General features: G+C 47.7%; 1 protein-coding gene across 2 annotated transcripts in view; it reads left to right on the top strand.

The window, feature by feature from the left end:
* Positions 1-2,955: 2,955 nt before the first annotated feature.
* BAALC (BAALC binder of MAP3K1 and KLF4) overlaps positions 2,956-26,465 on the top strand; it is a 77,437-nt gene continuing 53,927 nt past the window's right edge. Inside the window, exons 1-2 of one of the 2 annotated variants that reach the window (XM_071222221.1) lie at positions 2,956-3,289; positions 4,927-5,110. In XM_071222221.1, coding sequence (XP_071078322.1) covers positions 3,130-3,289; positions 4,927-5,075 — 309 coding nt within the window. In that variant the 5' untranslated portion in view covers positions 2,956-3,129 and the 3' untranslated portion in view covers positions 5,076-5,110. Of the gene's footprint in view, positions 3,290-4,926; positions 5,111-26,465 lie in introns of those variants that run through there. The other variant, XM_024572221.4, reaches the window with a different exon arrangement.

The raw sequence follows: 26,465 nt of genomic DNA, 5'->3' as shown, positions 1-26,465 counted from the left end.
ATTTCTTCCTTAAGAGAGACAGATGCCATGGTTGCTCCTTGCTCCAAAATTGCAGCAACAGCCATCACTGACTGAGGCTTTCTGTGTGCCTGGCCCTCTTCCAAGCACTTTACACACCCTTACACAATTGATTATCCCCACTCACAGACAAGAAAACCGAGGCACGGGGACCTAGAGGATCTTTCAGAGCTGACAGTATCTTCATCCATTGAGTCTTTGGTGTATCGGAAGAAAGTGTTAAGCAGTGATTGGAATATCAAACTTGGAGTCAGATGCTGGGACAGAGAATAGTTGCCTTTCCTAAGAAAGGGAGCCAGACTGAGGACAGAAGAGATTGAGCTGGAAATGGGGCAGCAGGAATTGGGAAGATTGAGCTTTAGTAGACCAACTGGGAAAGGCCAAGATATTTGGGAAAAGAGATATTTCTTCACGTATCTTTCATATGCTGATGCCTCCCAAATGTGTTTTTCTAGCTGAGACCTCTCTCTTGAGTTCTGGATTTGGAGCCATGTGATCATGAAAACTAGCGTTTATAAAGCTACTTTTACTATATTCGGTAACAAAGTTAATTGCTTTACAAATGTAAACTCAGACTTCACAGGCATCTCAAATTCAATCAGAACAGTATTCCTCATTGGCCTGTCATCGCCAGACCTCCCCCTGCTGATATAATACCGGTTTGCCTCTAATATTCCTCGCCTCATAATTGGCAATCCCATCGACCCAGCTCCTCGAATCCTCCACCATCATTGCCTCTCTTTCCCAGAACCCCTCTGGCCTCTGCCCACCTGTTCTGCACCTGCCCCAAATGTGACAGTTTGCTAAAGCAGATCTGAGGCTTGCAGAATGTGGCTTCAAGCCCTCCTGTGTTTCCACTGCTCTTAGGACAACAGCCAAATCCCTTGTCATGGTTGTTTCCAGGCATGGGCTGGCCCAGCCTCCTCTTCTACCTCCTCTCATGCTCTCCTCATTTCCCTTGCTCACCATGTTCCAGCTTCGGGGGCCTTCTTTCATTTTCTAGAACTGCCTGCCTGGCACCTCCCGACTCAGGCTCTCTTTGTGTTTGGACTACTGTGCAGGTGGTGACATCACAAAGTAGCCAGTTATGAAAGGAGCACTTCACCCTAAAACCAAGGGAAGCAGAGGCTCCTTTAGAAATCTTGAGAATGCTGTCCCAGAAATCTGGTTCTTCTTAAACCAAAATATTCAGGCAGAAAGAAAAACGGGCATGGGACACCTGAATTCCACTGGGCTGGGCAACAATGACATCTGGATGACTGCACCACCACCAGCTCACACAGCCGAAAGGAGCTTACCTGCTGGGGCCATCTTAAAAGCAGAGGCAAAGCCTGCAGGGCAAAGACCAGCCTGGGTTCTGGGGTGAGAGCAGGAGGGGAGGGAGCAGGCTCAGCCTCTGGAGCAGGGTCCCCAGTCTTGACTCACTTCTGCCTTACACATTCTGATCAGTGCCTGCCAGAGGGACCTCTAACAGCTCTGCCCTAAACGGGATCTTCTTTAGCTTAAATTGTAATCATTAAAGTGAATTGAGTTACTACAAAAGAATATTTATTCAATGGACATTTTTTGAGGGCCTACTGTGTGCCAGGCAATGCCCTAGACTTGGCCTATCTACTGGATGCTACATACTGAATGTTACAGACAATGTGTTTTAGCCTGCGTTCTATAATTATATAGGATATAATGAATAGCACCCCTATATTTTGTATCTTTTATAAGAGGTGTTAAACACTACACACTACATTCTATAGACAATGGGGAATACACACAGTATACTATGTGGGTATTATATCTACTATCTGTGGTTTGTCATACAAGTATTTAGTGAGTGTTGAATGAGGGAAAACACTCAACACCCTGTACTCTGGCAGTGCCTGATCATTGCGGATTTATTCTTCTAACCCTTCTCCTTTCTTGGCCTGCTCTTTTACCCCGTAAATTCCTTTGCCCATCCGAGTCTGAGCCAGGTGTGCACCGGGGGACAAAAGGCTGAGAACCGGGCAGTGTACCCTGGAACCACGGCAGCAAAGCCAGCGCTGACCCCCAGCCCTGTCCAGAGGGGTGTCCGGAGGTCACACGGTTCCTGGTCTTTTGCTTTCTTGAGAACAAAGTTCGGACCTGGAAGTGGCAGAACTGGAAAGGGCGTCAGTGATGGAGTCTGGTCCAACTCTTTCAGAAGACATAGGTCCCACTCCCTACTCCCCAAACCAGCTAAGACATGGGGGGGGGGGCGGGTGGAGCACTCCTGAATTCTCAGCGGCAATAACTCCCCCAAGTTGTCCAGAGTTGAAACCAGCCCCGGGGGCCTTCTTTCATTTTCTAGAACTGCCTGGCACCCCACTCCCCCCAGCTCAGGCACTCTTTCTGTTTGAACTTGGAAATGAGGTGAGCTATAGCCGCTGTTATTGAAAGAAGAGGAAGAAAGCTTGGGGTCCCTTCCTAAGTACTTCAGCTCTCCCCTGGATGGATGAATGGACCCAAGAAGGAAGGAAGGAAGGAAGGAAGGAAGGAAGGAAGGAAGGAAGGAAGGAAGGAAGGAAGGAAGGGAGGGAGGGAGGAAGGGAGGGAGGGAGGGAGGAAGGGAGAGAGGAAGGGAGAGAGGAAGGGAGAGAGGAAGGGAGGGTGGGTGGATGGAGGGATGGAAGGATGGAAGGATGGGTGAGTGGAAGGATGGGTGACTGGGTGAATGCGTGAATGGGCGAATGGGCGAATGGGTGAATGCGCAAGAGCCTGAGAGTCCTACCTCCGGCCTGCGGGGCCAAACCCCGGGTGGAATCCCCTACTCCCCCACCCCCCATCCCCGGCCGCTGCGTCTGCGCCCCCCGCCGGCTCTGGCGCAGAGAGAGCGGGTGCGGGGAGAGGGGACTAGGGGTGGGGTGGGGAGCGGCAAGGACGAGCGGAGGTGGGGAAGGGGAGGGCCTTGGCGGTGGAGGGGAGGGGTGCACAGGGAGGGGCGCACGAGGAGAGGGCTCCGCGGGCGCCTAGCTGACGTGCTGGAGGGTTCTGGGACGCGATGCCGCCGTCTCGACCACCCGGGCGGCGCCGCCGGGGCTGAGCCGCAGCCCCAGCCGCGAGCCGAGCGGCTGCCCGGTGAGCCCGCCACCCGGGAGGATGGGCTGCGGTGGGAGCAGGGCCGATGCCATTGAGCCCCGCTACTACGAGAGCTGGACTCGGGAGACCGAGTCCACCTGGCTCACCTACACCGACTCGGACGCGCCGCCCAGCAACGCCGTCCCGGACAGCGGCCCCGAGGTGGGCGGCCTGCACGCGGGTGAGTGAGCCCAGCTCCTGCAGCCCCCCAGGTGCTGAGAGGCCGGGTCAACAGCGGGAAGCTGGTGGGGCGAGGGGAGGAGGGAGACAGACAGACAGGAGTGTAAGTGCCTGCACAGGCTGACAGACCCAGGCCCAGGGAGCAGGGTCCAAGAGCGACCCTTAGAGAGGCTGAGCCAACCCCCCCGCGCCTTGGGGAAACCAGCACTTCTTTGGCTCCGCCAGGGCAGGCTCATTGCTGGGGCTGGTTGGGGTGGGAGGACAGCCCACCTGGCACGCCCACCTACCCTTCAGTCCACCCACGCTCCTGGCCCACCCGGGTTCGCCTCCGCCCCCACTTTGGTCCATGTCCCTGTCTGGCCTCCTGTGTTCCCAGCCGGGTCACTTCATACATTGGCCACCTGGCCCTTCTCTCCCTGGACTTAGAGAGGCTGCACCTAACCCAGATTGTCTGGGTTCAGTCCTCCTGGTCGCCTCCCCTTTTCTCCTTGCTCAGAAGGTGTCCCCTCAACAGCTTCCGAAACCAGAACCCTAGTTCAGGGCAAAATAAACACCCTCTGGCTCCATCACTCCTGCACTGAAGCTCCCTTTTCCGGCAGTTGTGTCTGAAAAGACAGGGAAGGGCTTCCTTCTCCACCCCAGTGCCTCAGCATGAGGCGAGGCTGGGGGCTGGTGAGGACCACACATTCCATCCTCCTACCTAGGTCCTTCCCCTCAGCAGAATTCTGGGGGAAGGCTTTGCAAAGAACTGTCTGGCCCAGCCACAATATCAGGTTTATTATTATTATGTCTTAGCAGACACTGATAATTGTAGGACAGAGATGAAATTAGACTGTTGCCACAGGCTGGCCTTTGGTGATGTGAGACCTGTTGGTGAGGTGAAAAGGCAAAATCTCACTACTTATTAATAGTGATCATGTCAAAAACCAGGTCACTATTTGGATTACAATGTTTTTAACTCCATCCTGACTCCTTAATGTTATTGGCATTTTTGAATAATGAAATCTAAAATAGAAAGCGAGGTTAATTTGAAGTATAATGTACAGTGTAGGGAGGGGGAAAAGGTGAACTACTCCTAAAAGATCAATAACCCTCAATCCATGCCTCCTAAATAAAAGCTGTCACTTTAATCTTGAGAATCGGTCTCTCCATCTTTGGGGACCAAATCTGCTCTCTTTTCGAATGAGCTTTTGATTCCCTTTTTTAAAAAAGTGAGAACTGTCTGTCAGTGAGAACAGTTCGAGGCATAACACTATGTTCGTCTCTAATTTTTCTGACTCACAGTAGCAATCAGAGCAGTGATTTTGTGTTGCTGATGCTTTCAGCAACTTTCCAAATGATGTGTTGGCTGAATTCAGTGTCAGAATGAGGATCAGACGTAAGCCTTTAAAGTGGACCTGATTAGTGTTATACGTAACAGCCTCTCCTCTGCAGTGTCAAGGGCCAGAGCTGCACTCAGAGGAAAGAAGGTTAAAAAGATCTAGTGTGAAAAAGAACAAAGTACAGCATCAGGCAGTGGTTGCCTAGGTGACTGGGAGTATATGGTGTGTGTGTGTGTGTGTTGCCTGTGTTCATATTTATGGGTGTGAGAGAGTAATTATGTGCTGGCTAAATATGTACATATTTATTCATTTCCAGTGCTTGTTATTTATGACTCTGCCATCCTGAGTCAGATCCCATCAATCATCATGAGAGCTGGTCCCTGCAACAGGTGGGGCCTGGGACAAGCCCGCGCTTTTGTGGTGCCCTGTCGAGCGTGGACAGCCCTGCCAGGCAGGTGCTTCTGAAGGCCTGCATCCCTCACAGGAAGAGCTCAGCTCCAGTCCCAGGACAGCAAGTCACTTAAAATTGGCAAGACTCTTAGGTGGGCAGGGTCATTTCAATGCCCTAGAAATTTCCATCAGTCTCAGGGGAGAGTGAGATTTCTGAAATCAAGATAGGATCAGGGCCCCCCTGGAGGTGGACTGGCAGTCCCTCAGCCTTTAGACAAGTGGCCTGACTCCTGTGGATATTTCACACTGGGAACTGGACATCTTTTGTTAGCATGGTCATTTGAGAAAACTACAAATGTCCTGGGTTTCAGCCACCCTGGGAGATTAGCCAGGGTTCTTTATCCTCTTCTTCCCCGCTCCCCCATCTCCCCCACCCCCACCAGTGCCCCGCCTATGAACTCAGTCCCAGGCTTCTGGGGGCACCTACTGCCCACAGTGAACGTGTTGTGATAGGAAGCCGGAATGCCATCTTTCCCTGTTTCCATCAACCCTTTTCTGACGGGGACAAAAGGAAAGGCTGGATTCGGGCGAGTCCAGATTGTAAAAACCACAAGCATGGCTTCATCACTAGAATTCTAAAGCTAGAGAGGGCCTTTGGAGGTTGTCTATTCAAAGTAGATGGGACTCAGTTACATTGCCCTGGTCTACACATTCTCTCAACCCTTTCATAGCTCTTACTTATCCCCCAGTTCCCTCTGTCTTCAAAGGTCCTTTCTTTCTGAGCCACTGGTCACTCCTTTAGTGTCAAGTTGTAGTTACTCTCTGCTGGCCACCCCAACCTCAGGAGCTATGAGGACGGAGCGGACTCATCATCTCTATCATCTCTATGTCTCCTGTGCTGGCACCGTAGGGAGCATGTCTTCCAATGGAGGGCGTGTCACCTGACAGGTGTTCAGTAAATATGGAGGGTGCATGTTTTCCTGTCAGTCCCACCAAGGAAAGCACTTCCTGCCTCCTCCTTACTCAAAAAGGGATTCTGAGTGAGCCTCTGGTTCCCATTTCTGGAGGTCATTTTCACTAGCCAGCAGAATTCAATTAAGTTTTTAGATTCAGCTATTATGTAGGCTGGAATTAAAGACTTAGCTGAAACCACAGTATCTGATACCCATTGCTTCTCCCTGTCACCGAAGCCTGTCTCTCTGTCACAGGAGGAAATTAAATTGGTTTGGCAAGATTTAGTCCTCATAAAATCAGCTTGCTGGATTGATTTTTACTTCCACCGTCTGATGGGGGTCTCCCAAAGAAGAAGGGAGACAGGTTGTCACGCCCCAGCCTCGCTCAGCCATTCCATACATTCATAGCTTCCCAGCTTCCCTTTGATTTAATCGCAAGTCCCTTCAATTACATCCTTAAATATTCCCTTTTGCACGGCTATTTTTCTGATTTCTCTAGAGAATAAAACGTTTCAAATTTCTCTAAAGTGCTTCTACTTTATAGTTTTAAATTGCTATAATAATTGATTTAGTGGATGTGATGTAAAAGATTGCAAAAATAGAGACTCACAGCAAAATGATTTCCCTAAATAAATGGAAACGTCAAATAAAATGCCAGCGCTTAAGAGCATCGTTAGCTAACACATGTTGATGACTTGCCGAGGGCCAGGCCTATATCAGCGGCACTTACGTAAATCACCTGGGTTCCTCCTCACAGCTGGAATAGGTGGGAACTGTTACTATCCTGCTTTTACAAGAGAGGGAATGAGGCTTAGACTGTGCAGTGATCTGCCCCAGTGCAGGGCCAGAATCCAAGGCCTATTCTCCTAACCACTGCCTTCCTGATTAAAGGGGGGGGTTAACTAAGAATTCTTGATATTATGGATGATGGGACTCAGAGACTAGTCTGATCTCTTGATATTCTGGTCTGGTCTCAGACAGCACAGTTTTTTCCTGCAGCAGCCTTGAAAATGGGACGCCTCTCCCTAGGGACAAAGGCTGCCCCACACCTTTGTGGAGCAGTTTCCCTCGTGAGAAACTATTCCTGCTGCCTGATAATCTCTACCTGGGGAACCCTGGGCCCTTGGAACCAAGGGTGCAGAGACAACTCCCTCGATATTTGCAAACCGCCATTGCATCTCCTCTCACCGTCGGTCCTCCAGTCAGTTCTCAGACCTCCGTGGCTTCGCCAAACTCCTCCAAACACTGTCTGGTTCGTCAAAGTCCTTCTCGATACGAGGGGACCCAGGGCTGGCTCCACGCTACATACCAATGACTCACATGGGATTAGTTAAAGCCCTTCGATCTTTCTTTCCAGTCAAATGTGAGTTCTGTGACATCAGGGACATTGTGTTTTCACTGCTATATACCCAGCTCCTGGCACAGTGACTGGGTGACCCCAGCTCCTGGCACAGTGACTGGAATGTAGGTGGCGTTCAGTAAATGTTTGTTGAATGAATTGCTGCCCCCTCCCCCCGCCCATGAATCCTGCATTTATACTACTAATTGCAGTAACCCAAATTTGGGGTTTTGGTATTTATTCTTGTTAAATTATTTTTGTGGGTTTCAGTTTAATGTTTAAACTTGTTGACCCTGATTCATTTTGATAGTGCTGTGGGAAAAAAGTTCTGGGTCTTAATTGCCCTGTGTTGACAGACTGAAGATAAAAGACATTTGCTCTTGTCCCTTCAGTATACATTTGGTGCAAAGACGAGTAAGTTAATAATACAGGGGAGAGAGACATAAAGGCACAGCAGGAGGGAAGGACTCGGGGGTGGAGGGGCAGTGCAGGGGACCAAGCAGTCTGTGTCTGCGGAGTGTGCGCACAGACCCCTGCGGGCACCAGCCTGAGGAAGCAGTACTGTTCCTGCAGGTCACTGGAAGGGGTGAAGGAAGGTCACCTGGATTCCTTCCCTGAGATGATGGTACCTGCGGAGAGCCACCTGAGGCTTCCTGATGGCAAAGCCTCCTCCTTCTCCCCAGCTCTCCGTACACACCTCTTACACTTGTGGTTATAGTTTCAGATACTTACTGACTAATGTCGGCCCCACCACCCCAGGAAGGACAAGCCCTGTTAGGTAGGGGTCTTTCCGCTCACCACTGCATTCCTATCCTAATGCTGTGCTAGTTACAGCGGGACGTCGCGTGCTGTCTCTCGAGCGAATGAATCTCCTAAAACCTCTGGGTGTCTGTCATTGTCTTCCTGTAGTCCCCAGGGATGACATTTTCTTTCCTCAGAAGTTCCACCCGTTTCTCCTTTTTGGGTTCTTGTCTACCTGATGGGTTGCAGGGTGAGAAAACATGCCCGCCTCTCTACAGCCTGTTTTGTCAAACACAAGCCTCTTTGTTACAAGGGTTTTGCAAAAATCACTACAGAAACAGGTGGTAGCAAACCTAGGCAGTTTATAAAGTTCAGGAAGTCTCATGGTCTCATGTCCCTTGTCTCCTGGACAGACCAGGGCCACGTCCGGCCACAGGCTCACCACTGGTCACATTTTGCGTTGCTGGGGCTTGTTCATGCCTCTTGCTTTCTAGTCAGTCTGTGAGTCCTGCCACATTGGGGAGCACATGCTTGACATTTGCATGCCTGCCATCGACCACACGTTCGATCGATGACTGTAAAATTGAAGAAGTGGATGAATGGCCCAACTATGCAAATGCAGTTCTCTATGTCTGTCTTGCACCCTCTTTCCTAAGTCTTATCTTAGGTGATTTTGTCTTAGACCTTAGTCCACTGAACCATTGTTTGTTGGACAAAAGATAAAGTTATTCTGACTCTAACCAGGCTGTCAGATGAATTTAGGGTCCCAGGCTTGGTCCCCTCTCAGTCAGCAAGAAGTGTGTTTTCCTGGCTTATCCTGTACTCAGCAATCCCTCTGGCTTGGACCCTTGGAGGCCCCTTCTTCACCCTTGACCTGTGCACCTACATCCACAGCACCTTCCCGCAGAGAAGGTTGTGCTGTCCTTAGTGAAGTTTGGTGTCTGAACCTGTTGGTCGGGGCCTATCAATGGTGCCTGGGCTTTTCCATGGCCTCTTGCCACTCTCACAAGACCATTTGGCTCCTGTTGAAAATCATTTTCCAGTGGGATTCCTACAGAGGTTCTCTGGCCGGTCTGAATGCCATCTTTGCTTCCATCTGTAGAGGAGACTGGAGGGGTGGGCCCTGAGCCGCGTTGTGGTCTAGCTCCTTCCAGCTTAGCTACTAATGGCATTTGCTTCCTCACATGCTCTCCTCCCACACTCCCCCGCCCAACCCCTCCATGGCTCTGGAGATAAAACTTTTTTACAATATTGTTATGGGATGAACTGTGTCCCCTCCAAATTTATGTGTTGAAGTCCTAACCCCCAGTAGATCAGAATGTGACCTCGTTTGGAGAGAGAAGGTCTTTTCAGAGATAATCAGTTCAATGTGGTCATTCGAGTGGGCTGGTGACCTTATAAAAAGGGAAGTTTGGACACAGACACACAGGTAGAATGCCACGTGAAGACGGAAGCAGAGATCAGGAGATCAGAATGATGCTTCCACAAGCCGAGGAAGGCCAGAGGTTGCCACCAGGAGCTAGGAGAGAGGCCTGGGACAGATCCTCCCTTTCAGCTCTCCGAACCCATCCTGCTGACCCCCTGACCTCTGACTTCTGCCTCCAGAACTGCGGGACAGTACATTTCTGTTGTTTGAGCTCCCCAGTGTCTGGTGGTTTCTTCCAGCAGCCTAGAAAACTAATACAGATGTGCTGATGAGCACAAACACCGTGAACATTTGGAAATAACGAGAGGATTTCTGTGGTCACTGCCTCACCCTTTTTTCTGGGACTGGGTCTATTTCTTCATCATTTGAATTCAAACAGCACTTACTGAACATCTGCTATAGGTGACGTCTTTTCTTCTTTTGGACATTAGTTTACAGAACCCTAAAATAACCCCAAAACCATTATTATCACCATGTACCAGATGAGGAAACACGTTTGGTGCGGTGAAGTGCTTGGGCAAGGTCACTCAGCTAAGCAGTGAAGAGCCCACCTCAGAATTCAGGTCTCTTGTTTCTAAACCCCGGGCAGTGTCCACTCGCTTTACTGTAACTGCTGAGCACAAGTGTAGTGCCCTCCTCCACCCCACCACCTTACGCTTTCTTGAAAATATGGACCACTTGGAGTCAGCGTTTACAGTAAACTGCCAGCGTTTACAAGGCTGAGGACTCGAGTCCTTGAGGAGACACCCCTGGGCTCACGCAGCCCCTCCCTGTGCCGAGTGCCTGAGTGGGGCTGCAGGGGGTGCTCAGCACATCACCTGCATCCCGGGCACCTGATGAGCTCCTTAAAGGTGAACTGTCTGAGCAGAATAATGCTGTGTTCTGGCTTCCAAGGTAACGCATGTTCGCTATAGAAAGTTTAGTGTGTGGAGAAGCACACGGGGAAAACAATGCCTCTGTCAGCACTTACGTCCTTCCTTTGGGTCCCATTTAGGGTGTGTGTCGCATCTTCACTGGGGGCCCTGTTCAGGCGTGGAGGGGTCTGGGAGAATCTCTTTAACTGCTTGAAAGTTCAAAGCTGAAGGAAAACACTTTTTTGTTTCTCTTTGTGTTTAGGAAAATATTTGGAGGCTCTCAAAGCTAAAGTCTAGTTTGAATGGAGGAAGAGCAGGGGGAAAGGCCATGAGAAGTAAAGGATTTTTCTCCCTTTCCTCTTTCAAGACTGACATTGTTAGCCGAATTCAGGTGAATTACATACTAGGTGAGTGCAGGTTGTGACTCCGCTGTATATAATTTCCCCATGACCCCCTCTTCCTTCCCCCCTCCACAGCTGGCTCGGCTGAGGATGCTGTTTATTGTATATTCTGCCCAGCTGTTTTCCGGAATTTACAGTCACTTTATGGATGTAGAAACCTGGCCTATGGTATGTGTATGTGTGAATGTGTGGGATGAGTGGGCGTGGTGTGTGTGTGTGGGGTGAGTGTGTGGTGATCTGAATATAGTGTGTGAATGTATGTGTGTGGTGTATGGTGTGTAATGTATGAATTGTGTGTGGGTGTGTGTAGGGTTGTGTAAGGAGTGTGTGGTGACATGAATGTAGTGTGAGTGTGAATTGAGTGTGACATCTGTGGTACATGAGTGTGTGTATGGGATGTGAATGTGTATGGTGTCCATGTGTCCGTGTTTTTGGGGACCAGCTCTCCATCTGAGTCTCAGGTGCCCCTGAGGTCATGCTGGATGACTGCCAGCATGGATGCTTCCCGCTCTGGGTCTGTGTCACGTGGGGCAAGTACGGAGTGTCTGCCTACATCTTGCCATGTGGTTTCTGAGTAATGAAGCAAAGCCAGAAGCCTGGGTAGGCTTTTCTTAATCTAGATCCATCTGCTTCACAAGTGGTGCCAGTTTCTTCCAGAATCTGGGACTAGGTTGTCTATTAATAAGTCTTTGTGTTGGGTGATGTTGTGGGGCTTGGTCTTCTGACTTCATGGGCATTTTAGTGGGCAGCTGGGCAAGGCCGAGTCAGTGGCTGCTAGCCACACGCCCTTCAGCCCGGAAGTTCAGCCCAGAGCCTTGTGATCTTCTCCTCCAAGTCACGCAGCCCCCTGTGGTACAGCCACACCATGGGGCCCACTGGCCAGATCTGGGCTCTCAGTTCATAACTTCATATACTTCCTCCAGCAGGCCAGCTTTGCAACCATAGAACCAGTTCAAACTGGTCCCATGCTGTTTCTAACAAGATCCAGAACCAAAGTTTATGAGTAACACTTGTGACCACCACTCATGAGTAGTACTTGTGAAATCTTAACTGCTCCCCTCCCTCCGTGGGACCAAGGGACTGGGATAGGACCGGTACCCGAGTGCTGGGACCCTTTCACAAGTGGAGGGTCTGTTGTCCTGGATGATCTGGTGCCGAAATCCCTTAAATCTCACCTCGAACCCTAGATCGGGGGCAGCAGATTTGAGCCTTGACTTCTGTCTCCTTGCTGGGTGACCTCGCATTAAAAGCTGTTTTTTCCCCTTCAAAGCCAGTGCTACACCATATTGGCTTCTGTGTGCGTCGGGCAGTGAGACCTTCCTCGGCAAGATTTTCACGCGCATCCTGACCTCCTAGGCATTTTCCTGATTGTTCCAGCACCATCTTCCTTGTTATTTTGCTTGGAGATAGCATAGTTCAGTGGTTAAGGAATTAAACTTTAACAACAGACATGTACCTACTGTGCGAAAGTGTGCAAGTTTCTTAGCTTCTCTGGGTTTCAGTTTCTACAGTATAGGATGGCAGTCACAGAAGAATCGGTGTATTCACAAATGTGAAGGGTTTCAGTGCTGCCCAGCACGCACCCAGGATCCCCCTCCTCAGTCTTGCACTGGGCTCATCATCCCAATCACAAGCCTGGGTCACCCCTGCCCCCGCTTACATCTGGTCTCTCAGCTGCCCAGCATTGCTGGGGAAAGTCGTGACGTGGGTGATCTAGGACCTCAGTGTTCTTACCACCTCTTGGAAATTCTATTAGTTCCTCATTAATATGCGGTGACAGTCCCCATGTAATAGCTCCCAACGTTATCCTGTTCTTTCCCTCTGAATACTAAAAAGACCAAAACATTCACTGTGAATTTGTCCATCTTTTCTTCCAATTACCTTATAATTGTGTTTCCTTCCCTGCCCCCTCAGCATTCTAAAAACACCTTTCTCCATCCCTCTGCAAATCAGCCTGTTTGGATTCTAAGTGCACTGACCAAGTTGCTCCTTGTCACCCCAGGTGAGGACAGCAGGGGCAGTTCCACTGTGGGGGGACTGCTCTGCATCTCCACTGGCCCGCTTGAGCCCAGGCCACCCTTTTCTTTACGGGGACGTCTCTTGCCCTGAGAGGTCATTCATCATGTCACAGGGAGAGTAATTTTTTAAAAACATATACGAGGTCCTGTCATTCTCTTGTTTAATGCTTCTGGTGGCTTTCCATTCTGTTATTCATAGAATAAAATTCCAACCTTGACCCAGTACCTCCCTCCCTCCTTCCTTCCCTCCCTCCCTCACTGGCTCCCTCTCTGTTCTTTGAACAACCCCCCACCCCCACCCCCACCCCCACTCCCACTGGCCCATCACCAGGGTTCTGTGTTTGCTGGAATGTTGCTCTCCTTCTTCCCACTCATTACAGTGTTGACTCCACCTCACCCTTCAGCTGTGGGTCAGATGTCACCTCCTGAGAGAGACCAGCCTTGCCCTGTTACTGTCTGGTTATCTCCTCTCTAATACCACAGCCTGTCCTTGTCTTGTTCATTCATTGCTTATCTCCTTATTCAGCATGGTGCCCCGCACAGAGTAAGCACTCAGTGGGTATTTGTTGAATGAAGGGAACCCTCCTCACCTTTTGCTTCAGGTAGGAATTGTGTTTGGTGGCAATGAGCAGAAAGCAGACATAAGTGGCTTAGCAATAGAGGGTTTAGGCAGGTAGGTAGGCAGCTGCGCTGCTCAAGAATGCTGTCAAGGATCCGGGCTCTTCCAGTTTATTGCTTTCCATCCTTGGTACGTAGATTTATTCCTCACAGCTGGAAGATGCTGCAGCATCTTTTTATTTTATTTTTAAAATTTATTGATTTGAGAGAGAGAGAGAGAGAGAGAGAGAGATAGAGAGAAACATCGATTTGTCGTTCCCCTTATCTATGCATTCATTGATTGCTTCCTGTATGTACCGTGACTGGGGATCGAACCCACGACCTAGGCCTATCAGGGCAACACTCTAACCAACTGAGCTACCCTGCCAGGGCTACAGCGTCTTATTTTAGATAGGAAGATGAGGAAATGCAGAGAAGAGCCATATATCTGTTGTTTTTATGTTTCTAATCTGTAAAACAATAGCTTTCCCAAATTCAGCAAGCTTTGCTTGAGTCTTCTTGGCCAGGACTATGTTATATGGCTACCTGGCTGCAAGAGTGAAGGACACCACCACATTAGCTGGACACACACCACCCTTAAAGTATTGAGTCCTTTCGACAGGGAAAAAAAAGAGATCTCACCTTTAACTGGAACGTAATCAACAGAAGAAAAAAACAAACAAAATCTACCCAGAGACATTGAAATTAAGGACAATCTAACAATAGCCAGAAGGGAGGGGGGAGGGGGGAGGGGACAGTGGGGAGAAGGGTTTTCAGGAACTACTATAAAGCACACATGGACAAAACCAAGGGGGAGGGTGGAAGGGAGGGAGGGAGGTGGGTTTGGCTGGGGTGGTAGGAAGTGGTGGTGGGGGGAAATGCAGACAACTGTAATTGAACAACAATAGAATAATTAAAAAAAAAAGAACAGATACTGGGTAGGCTGCGAGCAGGGTGGCCGCACCTTTCACCCTGGGGCTATGTCAGAGAGGAGAGGAGATTAGGAGAAGGGAGGAGGAGAGGAAGTAGGTAAGTGAGGAGGGAGAGGTGATCTGCCAGAAACCACAGGGACGTAATGAGTGGTGTTAAGGTTTTGCAATATTAATGATAATAACTGTGTTTCTAACATTCCCGTGTGTTAAGTGACTTCATAAAGGTGACTATTTGCTGGAAAATGCATGTACTAGGATTGAACTAGTTTTAGAGATAATGCAACAGTACCCTAAACTTAAATCTTTAGAACGGCCTGTTGACTTGTCAGACTCTGACATGGGATACAGGGCACACATTCCATCGTTTTCTGCTTCACTTTCCCATGGTGAACGTCAGTGGGGAGCTGACCTGACAGCTGATACACTGTGGCACCAATTTCCACATAGTGGGGACGTTTATGGGGTTCCCTGTGCAGGGTCACGCTGATGCTCGGGCTGGCGCTTTTGTTGGAGAAGCAGCAGATAGCCAACTGGCTAATTTAAAGAGTTGACAGTATTTCCCATGGAAGCTTAAAAGTATCACCCTGCTATTGTCTCAAGGGCTTATGGACTTTTGGGCACGAGGAATCCTAAAGGGTTTGTTGAACATAGCAGGGCTGTTTGGGAAACCGGTCGTCATAACAACAGGGCAGGCAGCCTTACAGTAGAAGTGGAGATCGCCCTCGCACCTCAAGAGGGACGATTCAGGTTTAAGCACCTCAATAAACGACGGACGCGTTTGAAATGGAGGCCTCATTAAATCATTATGTCCAAGAATAATCACTTTTCAAGGGCAGTCTGCAGAGCAGCCAGGCTCAGATTTGCTCGCTGGGGCGATGAGTGATGTGTGTGCAGACACAGATGAGACAGCCCTGCCTCCGAGAGTGATTCCATTCATTGCAAGCCCAGCACGGGCCAGGCATTACAGATGCAGCACCTGATTCTGTTATCCCATTTTACAGCTGGGGGAAGTCAGAGAGGTGAGGTCCTTGCCCAAGGGCATGCTGATTGGAAGTGGCTGAGTGGGGTTTGGAAGGCAGGTCTGGATTATTCTGAGCCCCGTGGTCTTTATTCTAAGCCAGCCCCTGAGAATATCACTAACTTCTCTCCTCACTGCCTTTCAACAGCTTTCTCAGGGGTCCCCTACTTCCGGTCATTGCCACTGCAATCCCTTTCAAACCATCGCCAGGAAGGTTCCTGCGGCATAGCTGGTATCGTTATCCTGTTACTCTGCTCAGTGCCTTTCATGATTTCCCTTTGCCCACGGAATGCAAATGTCTTAGCCTGGCATTTAAGGCTTTCTCTCTAGCCTCGTCTTCCACTAGCTGACTGCAAGTCTGCTCCACTCAGCCTGACTGGGGCTGCCCTTTGTCTGAAGTGCCTTATCCCACGGTCCCCCCATCCCCCGCACTCCCCCTTCTGAGAGTCCTACAGCCCTGCACATCCATCTCAGTCACCTGTTCCCCTCCAGCACTCACCTTCTAGGAAGCTCATTGTGTTTTGAATTTTCTTGTTTATGGACACAGCTTATCTCGGCAGCAACACTCTACTTCCAAAGGCAGTGTCAGGGAAGACTCTGAGACGACTTTTATTGGGGAGAGGTTTAGGGAACACCTGTGAGGGTTGAGGGAGGCAGGAGGGTGCAGAGGGAGAAGTTGAATTGCTGTTGCCAAGGGTCTCAGCTGATCACCTGGGGAGCTCTAGAGCTATTGCATTGAGAGGTGTTTTCCCCAAATCAACCAGGTGTGAGATGCAGACTGCCTAGCAAGGGGAAGTGACCTTGGGTGGGGCCACTCCTTCCAGAGATGACAATCCCCAGAGCGGTGCTCACCTCTCCTGGCAGCTGGAGGGTCTGCTGTCAGCCTTGCAGGGAGATCTCAAGAGGCACCACAGCAACCTCAGCAGGCTGGGCCCAAGCTTCTTATTCATCTGTCAGATGCACTCGGGGAACATAAAGGCCCCTTTCTGGCCACCTCTGATGGTAGCGTGGGGTGAGTCCCAAACACCTCCCTGTTTAACAGGTCCTCAAGGTCAGTACAGAGTAGAATTTCATAGTTCTAGGACAGGGCCCAGGAGTCTGCTCTTCTAACAAGCCCCTAAGTGATGCCGATGCTCCTCGCCCAGAGACCTCTCCTAGATCGGAGGCTGGTGAGCCTTTTCTGCAAAGGGCCAGATGGTAAGCATCTGAGGCTCTGCGGACCACATGCTCCTGGTTGCAACTTCTCAACTTTGCTGCCATTCGCTCCAAAGCAGCCACAGGCGATACAGCAATGAATGAGTATGGTTGTGTGCCAGTGCTTGCTCCCGGCCTCGGCGATTCTAAAGGAGAGGCAGGTTAAGGAGTCTTTATCCAGGAAGGAAGTGTAGAAGAGAGGAAAGCACAGGACATGCAGGTACTAGTCCCAGCCCTCAAACGCACCTGTAAATAGTTCAGCACACAGAGCCCTCAAACAGTATTATAATATTCAATGAACAAGTAACTGGGATTAAGCACATTTCTCATTTTGAAGTTAATTTTTAAGTTCTTAAAGCACCGCTGATAACATTAGGTCATGAAGGCATTAGATATTTTATTATGCAGATCATGCCCTTGAGCTGAGTGGGATTTGGGAAGAAAGCAGTATCACGGCACCACCCAGAGTGAGGCGGGGGCTTTCTGGTTTCCTGGTTTCACAAGTCTGCATGACCTGATTAATGTCAGACCAGCTGGTGAAACTGCAGGCTCAGGCAAGGAGGCTGCGGTGAAATCGGCACTCAGGTTCTAAGAATTACAGGCATTCCTGGCTTTGCACAGTAGTGAAAGACTGAACTGTGCCAAACACTTTGCAGGATTGAGGTGGAATGTAGATGGAGTTATAGAAGAGGTGGGTGACCGTGGAAATGTGGACACCGCCTCTGTTCAAGAAGTGCCTTTGGGTATACAGCCAGAAGAACTTAGTGAAGGCGAACATATGTATGTAGTTGTGACTGTGTTGTGAAGGATGGCCGCATCTCAGGAAGTGATGCACGTGGCAAAACGTCACGTTAGAGGAACTCTCAGAGGTTCTTCATGCCATTGAAAGCACGAAGGATACATGTCGGAAGCTGGTCCAACCTTGAAAGGAGTGTGACGATTTGCCAGATAGAAAAGGTGCTCACTCCATATGGTAAATTATGTTATGAGAAGAAAGCAAGCACTGTTCAAACTACTTTTGATAGTTTGATTTTTATAAAGAAATCGAACACTATAATTGTTAATGTTTAAAAAAGAAAGAGAGAGAGAGAGAGAGCAGGACAGAGCCCTGCCTCCCCAAACTGTTATTTTCCCCCCAGGCTCAATAATACTTCCTTTGTTGCCAGGGACCTCCTTAAACCAGGGCTTGAAAGTGAACAGATGTGAGGGTAGGGAGAGGGCGGGGCTTGAGGGCAGGTACCATTTTTTGGGATGGGCCAGGACTCTGGTAAGGAGGTTCTCCCATAGCCAGCACATTGGGGAGAGGGATAGTGATTTACTGTCATCCTGGAAGACCTGATTTTATTAAAAACAAACAAACAAACAAAGAAAAAAAATCTCCAGAGCGCTTAAATAAATGTGTTTGAGTGTGAGTCTGGGCTGTTGAATTTGTTCAAACCCAATGAACACATTAACAATGAATGAGGTGCTTGTGCCTCTTTGAAAGCCTGGTAATAATCCTCTTAAAAGGAAATCTTACCTATCTAATCTCTTTCTTTGTGTGTAATGCTAAATACAGCATCTAAACTGGATTTTTACTCCACGATGCCCAAAGTGACTTAGTTTGCCAGAGTCACTGGACACATCAGGATGTTTTCAGTCTAAATGGACTCTGAAAATACACGTTTCACAGGTTATTTCTAATGATTGGTTCACAGGACAACGAGAATCTAACTCTATGCGTAGTTACTGAGGTGAAATGTGATCCTTTTGCCTTAATGAGGCTTATACCCCAAGTAGTGCCATGAGTATTTATTTATTTTGTTACCTAACTTTTAATTTTCTGTAATGCAGGTTTTACTCTTGGGATGACAGAGAAATAGATGTTATTAAAGGGCTTGAGACTGAGAGAGACCAAATGTTAGTCTCCTCCCACTCCGGGAAGTGACCTTACTCTTTACCCTAAATCAGTGATTTTTCAACCTTTTTCATCTCATGACACACATGAACTAATTACTAAAATTCTGCAGCACACGAAAAATATACATTTTTTGCCATCTGACAAAAAATAGGTACAATTTTGATTTATTCACACCAGATGGCTATTGTGTTGACTGCTGTCATTTTTTAAAGGGAAAGAAAGTCAGTGCCCCTGACTAAATAGTCAGGTATTGGGTGTTTTAAAATTTCTTGTGACGGCACACCGGCTGAAAATCGCTGCACTAAATGAATGAATGAAGTTATTTACTCCACAGTTACTTAGAGAGCACTTACAAAGTGGGAAACATAGTCAAAGATAGTGGATGTGGTGGGAGCACCCTGAGAGCGGGAGTGAGAGGAGGCAGCCCGGGGTGGGGGGGTGCTGGATCACACAGGCCCCTACAAGTCCTACTAAGGATCTTCGACATTCCCCTAATGGCAAAGGGAGGCCTTGGAAGGTTTTTGAGCAGGAAAGTAACTTGATCCAATTATGTTAAAAAATATATAAGTACTTTTCAGTTATACATGCACAGACTTTAGAGTCAAATACAAGTCATTTCTAAAAGGCTTGCTATGCAAATCAACAGTCCTCTGTTATGTTCCCTAGTTTTCCAGTTCCTTAGAGGTAACCCCTTTCAACTCTTCCAGCCAATTCTCTCGGTCTTCACATCCATGTTTCTAAATAATATGCAATTCTTACTCCCTCTTGATGTTTCAAGTTTAAGGCCTGGTCTGTTGATGACCCACAGGGAAGGTAGGGATTTGACTCCCAATGTGGTTGCACCCTAATTTGGTTAGATCGGTGTTCACGTTTGTGTTTTTATGACTTTGTAAACACTATTCACACCTGAACCATGTGATATATACCATTGTTTTCCTTTCACACAGTAGTTTTATCTTTGCTGCACTAAGAATTTTTTAAAAATTTGAACTCATCACTAACTCACATTAAACGATGCTATTGTTGTGTAATCCTCCTTTCAACACGTTTAAACACATTAGGAATGGTATCGGTTTTTTTCATTGTGAAGAATTGCCCAGGAGCTTTCTGACCGGGCCAGTCGCTCTCCAGGCTGGCTCCACAGCTCTTTACCTCAATGTCTGTCTTCACCATCAACCTGGAGACCCCGGCCTCTCCCTTGTGTTGAATTGACCCCATATTTCCTGATTCCTGGGTCTTCCACTTGCTTGGTTGTTCCTTTTATTTGGCCAAGAACAGCCTCAAGTAGCTTCCTGCGTAGGAAGTGATATTTTTTTGAGTCTTTGCTTTTCAAAAACTTCTTTATGCCTTCTCTATTTAGTTGATAGTTTGGCTGGGTGTAAAAGTCTAGGATGGAAATCACATTCTCTTAGAGTTTTGAAGATATTGCTCTATGTCTCCTAGATTCCAGTGTTGCTGTCTAGAAAGTTGATGTCACTGTGATTCCTGATCCTTTGTATGAAATCCACCCCCTTCCACACCCCAGCTGGTGCCTCTCACCCTAACCTCCTTCCTCCCTCCTGTGGGCCTTTCTTCATCTGGAACCTAAGAGCCTTCAGTTATGGAAACATTTTCTCAAAAGCTTGTTTTTCTCTTAGACTGGTCCTCTAACGTTTTTGTCTTTTCTCTCCTGGTTTCTACCTCTTTGGTTTTTTGCTCTACTTTTTGAGAGGTTTCCTCAGCATTATCTTCCAACTTTTCTGCTGAGGTTTTTTTTTTTTTTTTTCTCCTACCTTGTTTTTAATTTCTAAGATCTCTCCTTTGTTTCTCAGAACGTTCCTTTTTATAGCATCCTGTTCTCAGTTTTTAGATGCAGTAGCTCTCTGATGGTGATTTTAATTAGGTTGTTTCCCCTGTGTAACCTTCATTACTTCAGGTTTATTTTTCCCCTGTTTATTTTTCTTCCTGACTCTCTTTTGGAGGTTTCCCTCAAATGTCTGGTGGCCCTTGGCTGTTTGCTCATGTATGAGGAGAGGGAACTAAGATGTGGGTTGGAAGCTCTACACACGAGGTTGAGGATAATGCTCTTCACTGTAGAGTATCTGGCTGGGTCATTCCTTTGAAGAACTCTTGATGTTTGTATTTTTTAGGCCTTTCCTGGGAGGGAGGGGGTGACTACATTCCACTGAACAGATTCTTCAAATTTCCTACTTGGAGGACATTTTTGTGTCTGAGTAGGGGAAGAAGTCTTGTATCTACATGCTCCTTTTTCAGTACAGTAGCCCTGACCTCCATTGTTCTTAGTGGTCCTTAGCCCAGAAACTTGAACCAGAAAATAAAACTACACCCTCTTTCAGATTGGAGAGAAGGCTGTCATTCAAATACAGGGGTGGGCAAATGCAGGTTTACAAGTCCTATGGGAAAAGACAGGCATTATGGTTACTTTATTACCCCATGGCACAGTGGCACAGTGCACGTAGGTGCAATCTCATACGTTCCCAAAGTGCTGGCCTCCATTGTTTTCACCTTCTGGGAGTCTACTTGCTACACTCAAGCCCACTTTGGCACAGAGTTCTTACCTGCTTTTGCCCACCCCTGTATACTTTGTAGGGGAGAGAATCTGGGGTTCTCACTGCTTCTTACGCTGATTTTCCACAAACCCCTTTTCTTCCACTTGGGAAAGTGTCCAATCCCTGTGTTGTTTGGGGATAGAGATGCAGGAACCGTGTCGCTTCTTAACTTTCCCTTCGTCTGCCTACTACTCATCTTTCTTGGACTTCTACGACAGGAACCTTTCAGGCTTCCAAAAGTTTGTAGCTTGTCTTCTCTCTCCTTCTCTTTGTCCTTGAAGGTTTATATCCTTTAAAGATCACTTACGTGTGTTTTGGTGGGACTTGGGAGTGGAACAGAGTTAATTGCAATGCAATTATACAATTTTTCTTTTAAAAATTGGAATTCAATGAGGCTGTTTTGGTTTTTGTTTGTGTTTTAAAAAGCACCTAGGCTATGGTGTGGAAAATTGATTTGATGGTTTGGGTGATTTTTACTGAACGAAGTGGTGGATAGAATTTTGTTCCCCAGCAAGATATGTTCAAGTTCAGTACCTGTGAGTGTGACCTTAGGAGAACAAAGAGTCTTTGCAGGAGTAAACAAGTTAAGATGAGATTATACCAGGTGGAGATGAGCTCTAGTCCAATCGTTAATGTCCTTCTAAGAAGAAGGAAATTTGGACACAGGCACAGAGAGGAGAACGCTGTGTGAACACAGAGGCAGAGATTACAGCGATGCATCTACAAGGCAGGAACGTGGTGGATTGCCGGCAACCACCGGAAGCTAGGAGAGGGGCACGGGGCATGCTTTCTCTCAGGGCCTCCGGAAGAAATCAACTCTGCCAGCGTTTTGATCAGACTTCCCTTCCAGCCTCCAAAATGTGAGGCAATAAATTTCTCTTGTTTTAAGCCACCCAGTTCACAGTTCTTTGTTATAGCAGCTCCAGGAAAGTAATACAGATGGATATCAAATTATGTGTTTAATGTTCTTGGAAATGGGAAGTGCTTTGAGAAGTTTTCGGTTTCCTTAGAAGTTGAATGTGCTTTAAGAAATGGAAGGTGATTTTTTCTGAAACAGGGATTTTTTTCTTGTATCATTTATCTGGCAGTTTCATTGAGTATTTGTCTTAAGTTTTCTCAAATACTAAAAATTGTCACAGTGCAGCACATGTCTGTTAGGTGTCCTGTTTTTCTGGCTAGCTTTTAAAATGCCTATCTGATAGCTTTGGAAAACCATCAAGCCAAACAGAGCTAGCTAAAGTTTAGGAAAACCAGTCAGGGAATTTTAAAAAAGAGAAGGAGGGAGGGAGAGGGGAGGAGAGGGGGAAAAAGGAGGAGAGCAGAGGAGAGAGCAGGAAAAGAGTGAGCCCTGGTGGCTCAGTGGATTGAGCACCGGCCCGTGAACAGAAAGGTCCCGGGTTCAATTCCCAGTGAGGGCACTTGTCTGGGTTGTGGGTCAGGTCCCTGGTTGGGGGCATGCGAGAGGCAGCCAATGTTTCTCTCTCACATTGGTGTCTCTCTCCCTCTCTTTCTCCCTCCCTACTCCTCCCTCTGAAAATAAGTAAATAAATAAAATCTTTAAAAGGAGAGAGAGAGAGAGAGAGAGAGAGAATCCAAATATATCTTCATTCGTTTAGACCAAAACTCTGGAAAATCTTCCAGCAACAATGAAACCAACAACAAGCCAATAGGACTTCCTTCTCTATCTCCCACTGCCTCTTCCTTCTGGGGTTACTGGGCCCCCCGAATACAATTTGAGCCCCCCAAAGTCTCCTGTGCAATCCAGATTCTCATCCCCTTGTAGGGATTCTTCCAAGTCCCTTCCTCACCTGGCCTGGTGGCCATCTCTAGGGTTTTTCAATTGTGCTAGGAGCACAACTGAAATTCTAAAGGGCACATAAATAAGTGCCGGGTGACCACACGTACATGTGGAGAGGAGAGAGCAAGGTGAGGAGGAGGGAGCCTCGAGGAAAGATTCACTAGGAGACTCCATCTCCCCCATTGCTGTTTACCTCTCAGGTCAGAGGGTAAACCTGAGTGAACTCAGGAGGCCCAGGCAAGATGGGCGTCCCACTGAAAATCGAGACTTACACGAGAGAAGAGTTGCTTCTCTATCAGTCCAAAGGCAGACTCTCCACAAATTAATTTGCTTGTTAGGGAATCCACCACACACACCCAGCTTTGGTGCTACCTCAACTTTGCTGCCGCTGCTTTATCTCAGCATGTTAATGCAGGATTCTCTTAGGTGGGAGTGACTGGGCTTCCCTTCACAAGAAGTTTTGCTGTCCTCACTTCCTCTTTGGACTTCCACTTTGTTCCTGGTCCTGGTCTGCTCCAGCACCGCCCCCCCCCCCCCCCCCCCCCCCCGCCCCCGGACAGTCAGAGCACACTTTTCTAGACTACTCCGGAGATAATGGTTTGATAGTGCTTAGGGCGGCGACTGATCGTGTGGCTCTTTTTCTTTTCAGTGAAAGGAGTATTTGACTAATTAGCTTTTGGCAAATTGCTCTTTCAGGGAATTGGTTTTGGGTGAACTACTTTTTGACAAAGTGACATGGAGGCCAAACAACCCATGAAAGGGAGCATCTTTTACTTTAGGAAAGCAGTAGAAGGTTGGGAGGATTAGGTACTCTGAATTCTTTTCTGGCTTGCTTCTTATTTGCCGAGGCAAATTTCTACATCTCCTAATCTCTAGTTTCCCTGTAACATGGGGCTCTTGCTCTGGCCTCATTGATTGGAGCATCATCCTGTACACCAAAAGGTTGTGGGTTCCATTCCGGCCAGGGCACATACCTCGCTTGTGGGCTCCATCCCTGGATGGGGCGCAAATGGGAGGCCACCGATCCATGCCTCTCTCTCTCTTTCATCAATAAATATATCCTCAAGTGAGGATTAAATAAATAAATAAATAATGAGACGGGGCTATTAACGCCAACTTCCCGGGTGCAAAGGTTAATAGATCCCAGAGATAACTTAAACAGGGTTTGTTTTTTATTTTTATTTTTTAAAGATTTTATTTATTTTTACAGAGCGGGCAAGGGAGAGAGAAAGAAAGGAAGAGAAACATCAATGTGTGGTTGTGTCTCACACACCCCCTACTTGGTACCTGGCCAGCAACCCAGGCATGTGCCCTGACTGGGAATCGAACTGGCGACCTTTTGGTTCGGAGGCCCACGCTCAATCCACTGAGCTACACCAGCCAGGGTGGGTTGTTTTTTAAATTATAATCTACTTTAAAATGTACACATTAAATTAGATAAGGCTATTTCTTACAGTGACAGCTCATAAGCAGACAGCTCATTAAACAAAAAACAATTTACAGCTCATTAGGCTCATTAAATGAAAAACAATTTGCAGCTCATTAAACAAAAAACAATTTACAAAGGAGAAACCCAGAAACTAGGAAGCCAGTGACATTCTGAACAATAGCATTAATTTGATAGATAATTTTGTAAAAACTGAGTGGCAGCCTGTTGGCTTTCATACTAGAAAGATATGCTTGCTGATTTTCCATTTCACTTTCGCCCACTCAATGCTTTTGATTTGGGAGCACAGTGGACCGTCCCTGGACCCGTCATCATCATCACAGTTACTTTTCATTTTCACCGCGATGCATCTTTTGCCGTCCCTCATTTACTGCAAGTTGGTCCCTCTAAGGATGGGGACTGTGTGCCCATCTGCTTGCAGTGGTGATGCCATCGTCTCCAGCTCAGCCCTCCTGTAGTTTCTCGTGCTGGGTGACTATTCAAGTCCCCCTCCCTTTTCTCTATTTCAATAACTCAGAAGTGTTCATCGTGATGGCATTTTCCCTTCCCTTACACAGGACAGAGGTCTTGTTTATATAGTCTTTTCTTCTGACTTCTGAGGACTATTAAAGGAGTTGGTGCCAATACAGCCTTCAAAACAACACGAACATGGGCATCAAATCATGGGATTCTATGAAGCGGATGAGCACAACCATCCAAATGGAAGCATGAGGGGATATCCTCAGTCCCCCCAGGAGCTGCTGAGCCTGCACTTCTAGACACATTGATCGCAGTGTAGGCAAGCGCCCGGCATGTAGTAGGCACCTGGTAAGGAGAGGTTTTATGAAATGTGTGTCAAAACTATTTACAAAACCCAGAGATTTCTAACCCATATGTTTAAAGTTAAATCGACTAGATATCAATGATCTCATGTTTCAACGCATTAAAAAGGGATTAGGAAAAATATTACTCAATTTAGAGATCTTGACAAAGTTGAATTTGAATGTAAGTAACTAGTAACCGTGGTGCCAGAAGTGAGGAAACTAACCTGCAGAATGCAAAAGTAGTTATGGTCCTGGAGCCCCATTCCTGCAGCTTTCGTAGGAACCAAAGGCCCTTGGGAAATTGCTTTTAAAAAGCTATCACACAAAGAAGGAAGAGGCTACAAAAAAGACACCATTCTCACAATGAGCGAGAGCTGTCCTTGCAGAGAATACGGGTGGCCTTGATCCAGCCACAATCCTGAAAATGGAAATTACGCAACCAGGACACAGCACTGCTTTTGGAGGGTTCAAGCCCCAGAAACTGATGGCTCATTAGATGCGGAAACGGGGCTGGGCCCTGCATCCTCTCCTCCAGCCTCCTGCATCAACATGGACTTCTTGCAAGAAAGGACCAATACGAAAATTCCAATTTGGTTGTCAGGGAAACCCCTCCAGCATTAAAAAAAAAAAAAGAGCCTGTGTGTTCTGGGAATTAAGGAGAAAGTCATTTGTGTGTTTGGTGAGAACAGACTGTGTCAAGGCTGCAGCTCTGGGCAAAGCAACTTGGTGCCAAGGCCCAGGACAGGCTTCCTCCCCGACCCTCATAGCACAGGCGCTGCTCTTCCACGTCCTCGGGCTTCTGCTGCAGGGACGCCAGCCAGCCCACTTTCTGTGCTCCCTGTCTGCACCGCAAAGGTGCCTTCCCTCCACTCCATTCCAGTCCCCATGGGTGAATGCTGCTAGGTCTCACCAAAGACAGTGTCCCAGGGGAATCCTTAAGGGGCAGAGCACTCTAAATAGGTTAGAATGGACACCTTCAACAGGGAAAAACCATCAGGGTCTGTAAGCCAAGAATTCTAAAGTAGGAAACTTCCCCCTTCCATCTTCGTTGCATGGAATTATGCAGGTTGGTCTCCACCCAACATAACTCCGGGACAGAGCCTGTCTGAAGGCCACAGACTGCCTTACCCTCCTCACTTACTCAGGTATCTGCAACCCACTCCCCCACCCCCACCAAAAAACCCCCCAAACAAACAAATGAACAGTTGCAGGCCCAGAGACTCCTCTGTCTGCTTTGATTCAGCTCTATTTTTCCCAAGGCGAAGCAGCAGAGACCTCACCTCTGTCCTCACTCTCCCTGTCTCCACAACTCTATTTTCCTTTATTAACATCACTCTCCAATTTTATGAACTGGAGTTCACGTGAGGCAAGGTTGTGCTTGAAGAAAAGCAAAAAATATAAAATTGAAAACGTGTGCAAATCAAATTGCTATGAAATGCTGCTTGTTTTCTTGCTTACTTACGTTCTCATTTCAGGATCGCTTTGTTGTCATTTC

Source organism: Desmodus rotundus, chromosome 8, assembly GCF_022682495.2.
Source record: "Desmodus rotundus isolate HL8 chromosome 8, HLdesRot8A.1, whole genome shotgun sequence".
In the NCBI taxonomy this organism is placed as follows: Eukaryota; Metazoa; Chordata; class Mammalia; order Chiroptera; family Phyllostomidae; genus Desmodus; species Desmodus rotundus.
This window is presented reverse-complemented; position numbering and strand designations above follow the sequence as displayed.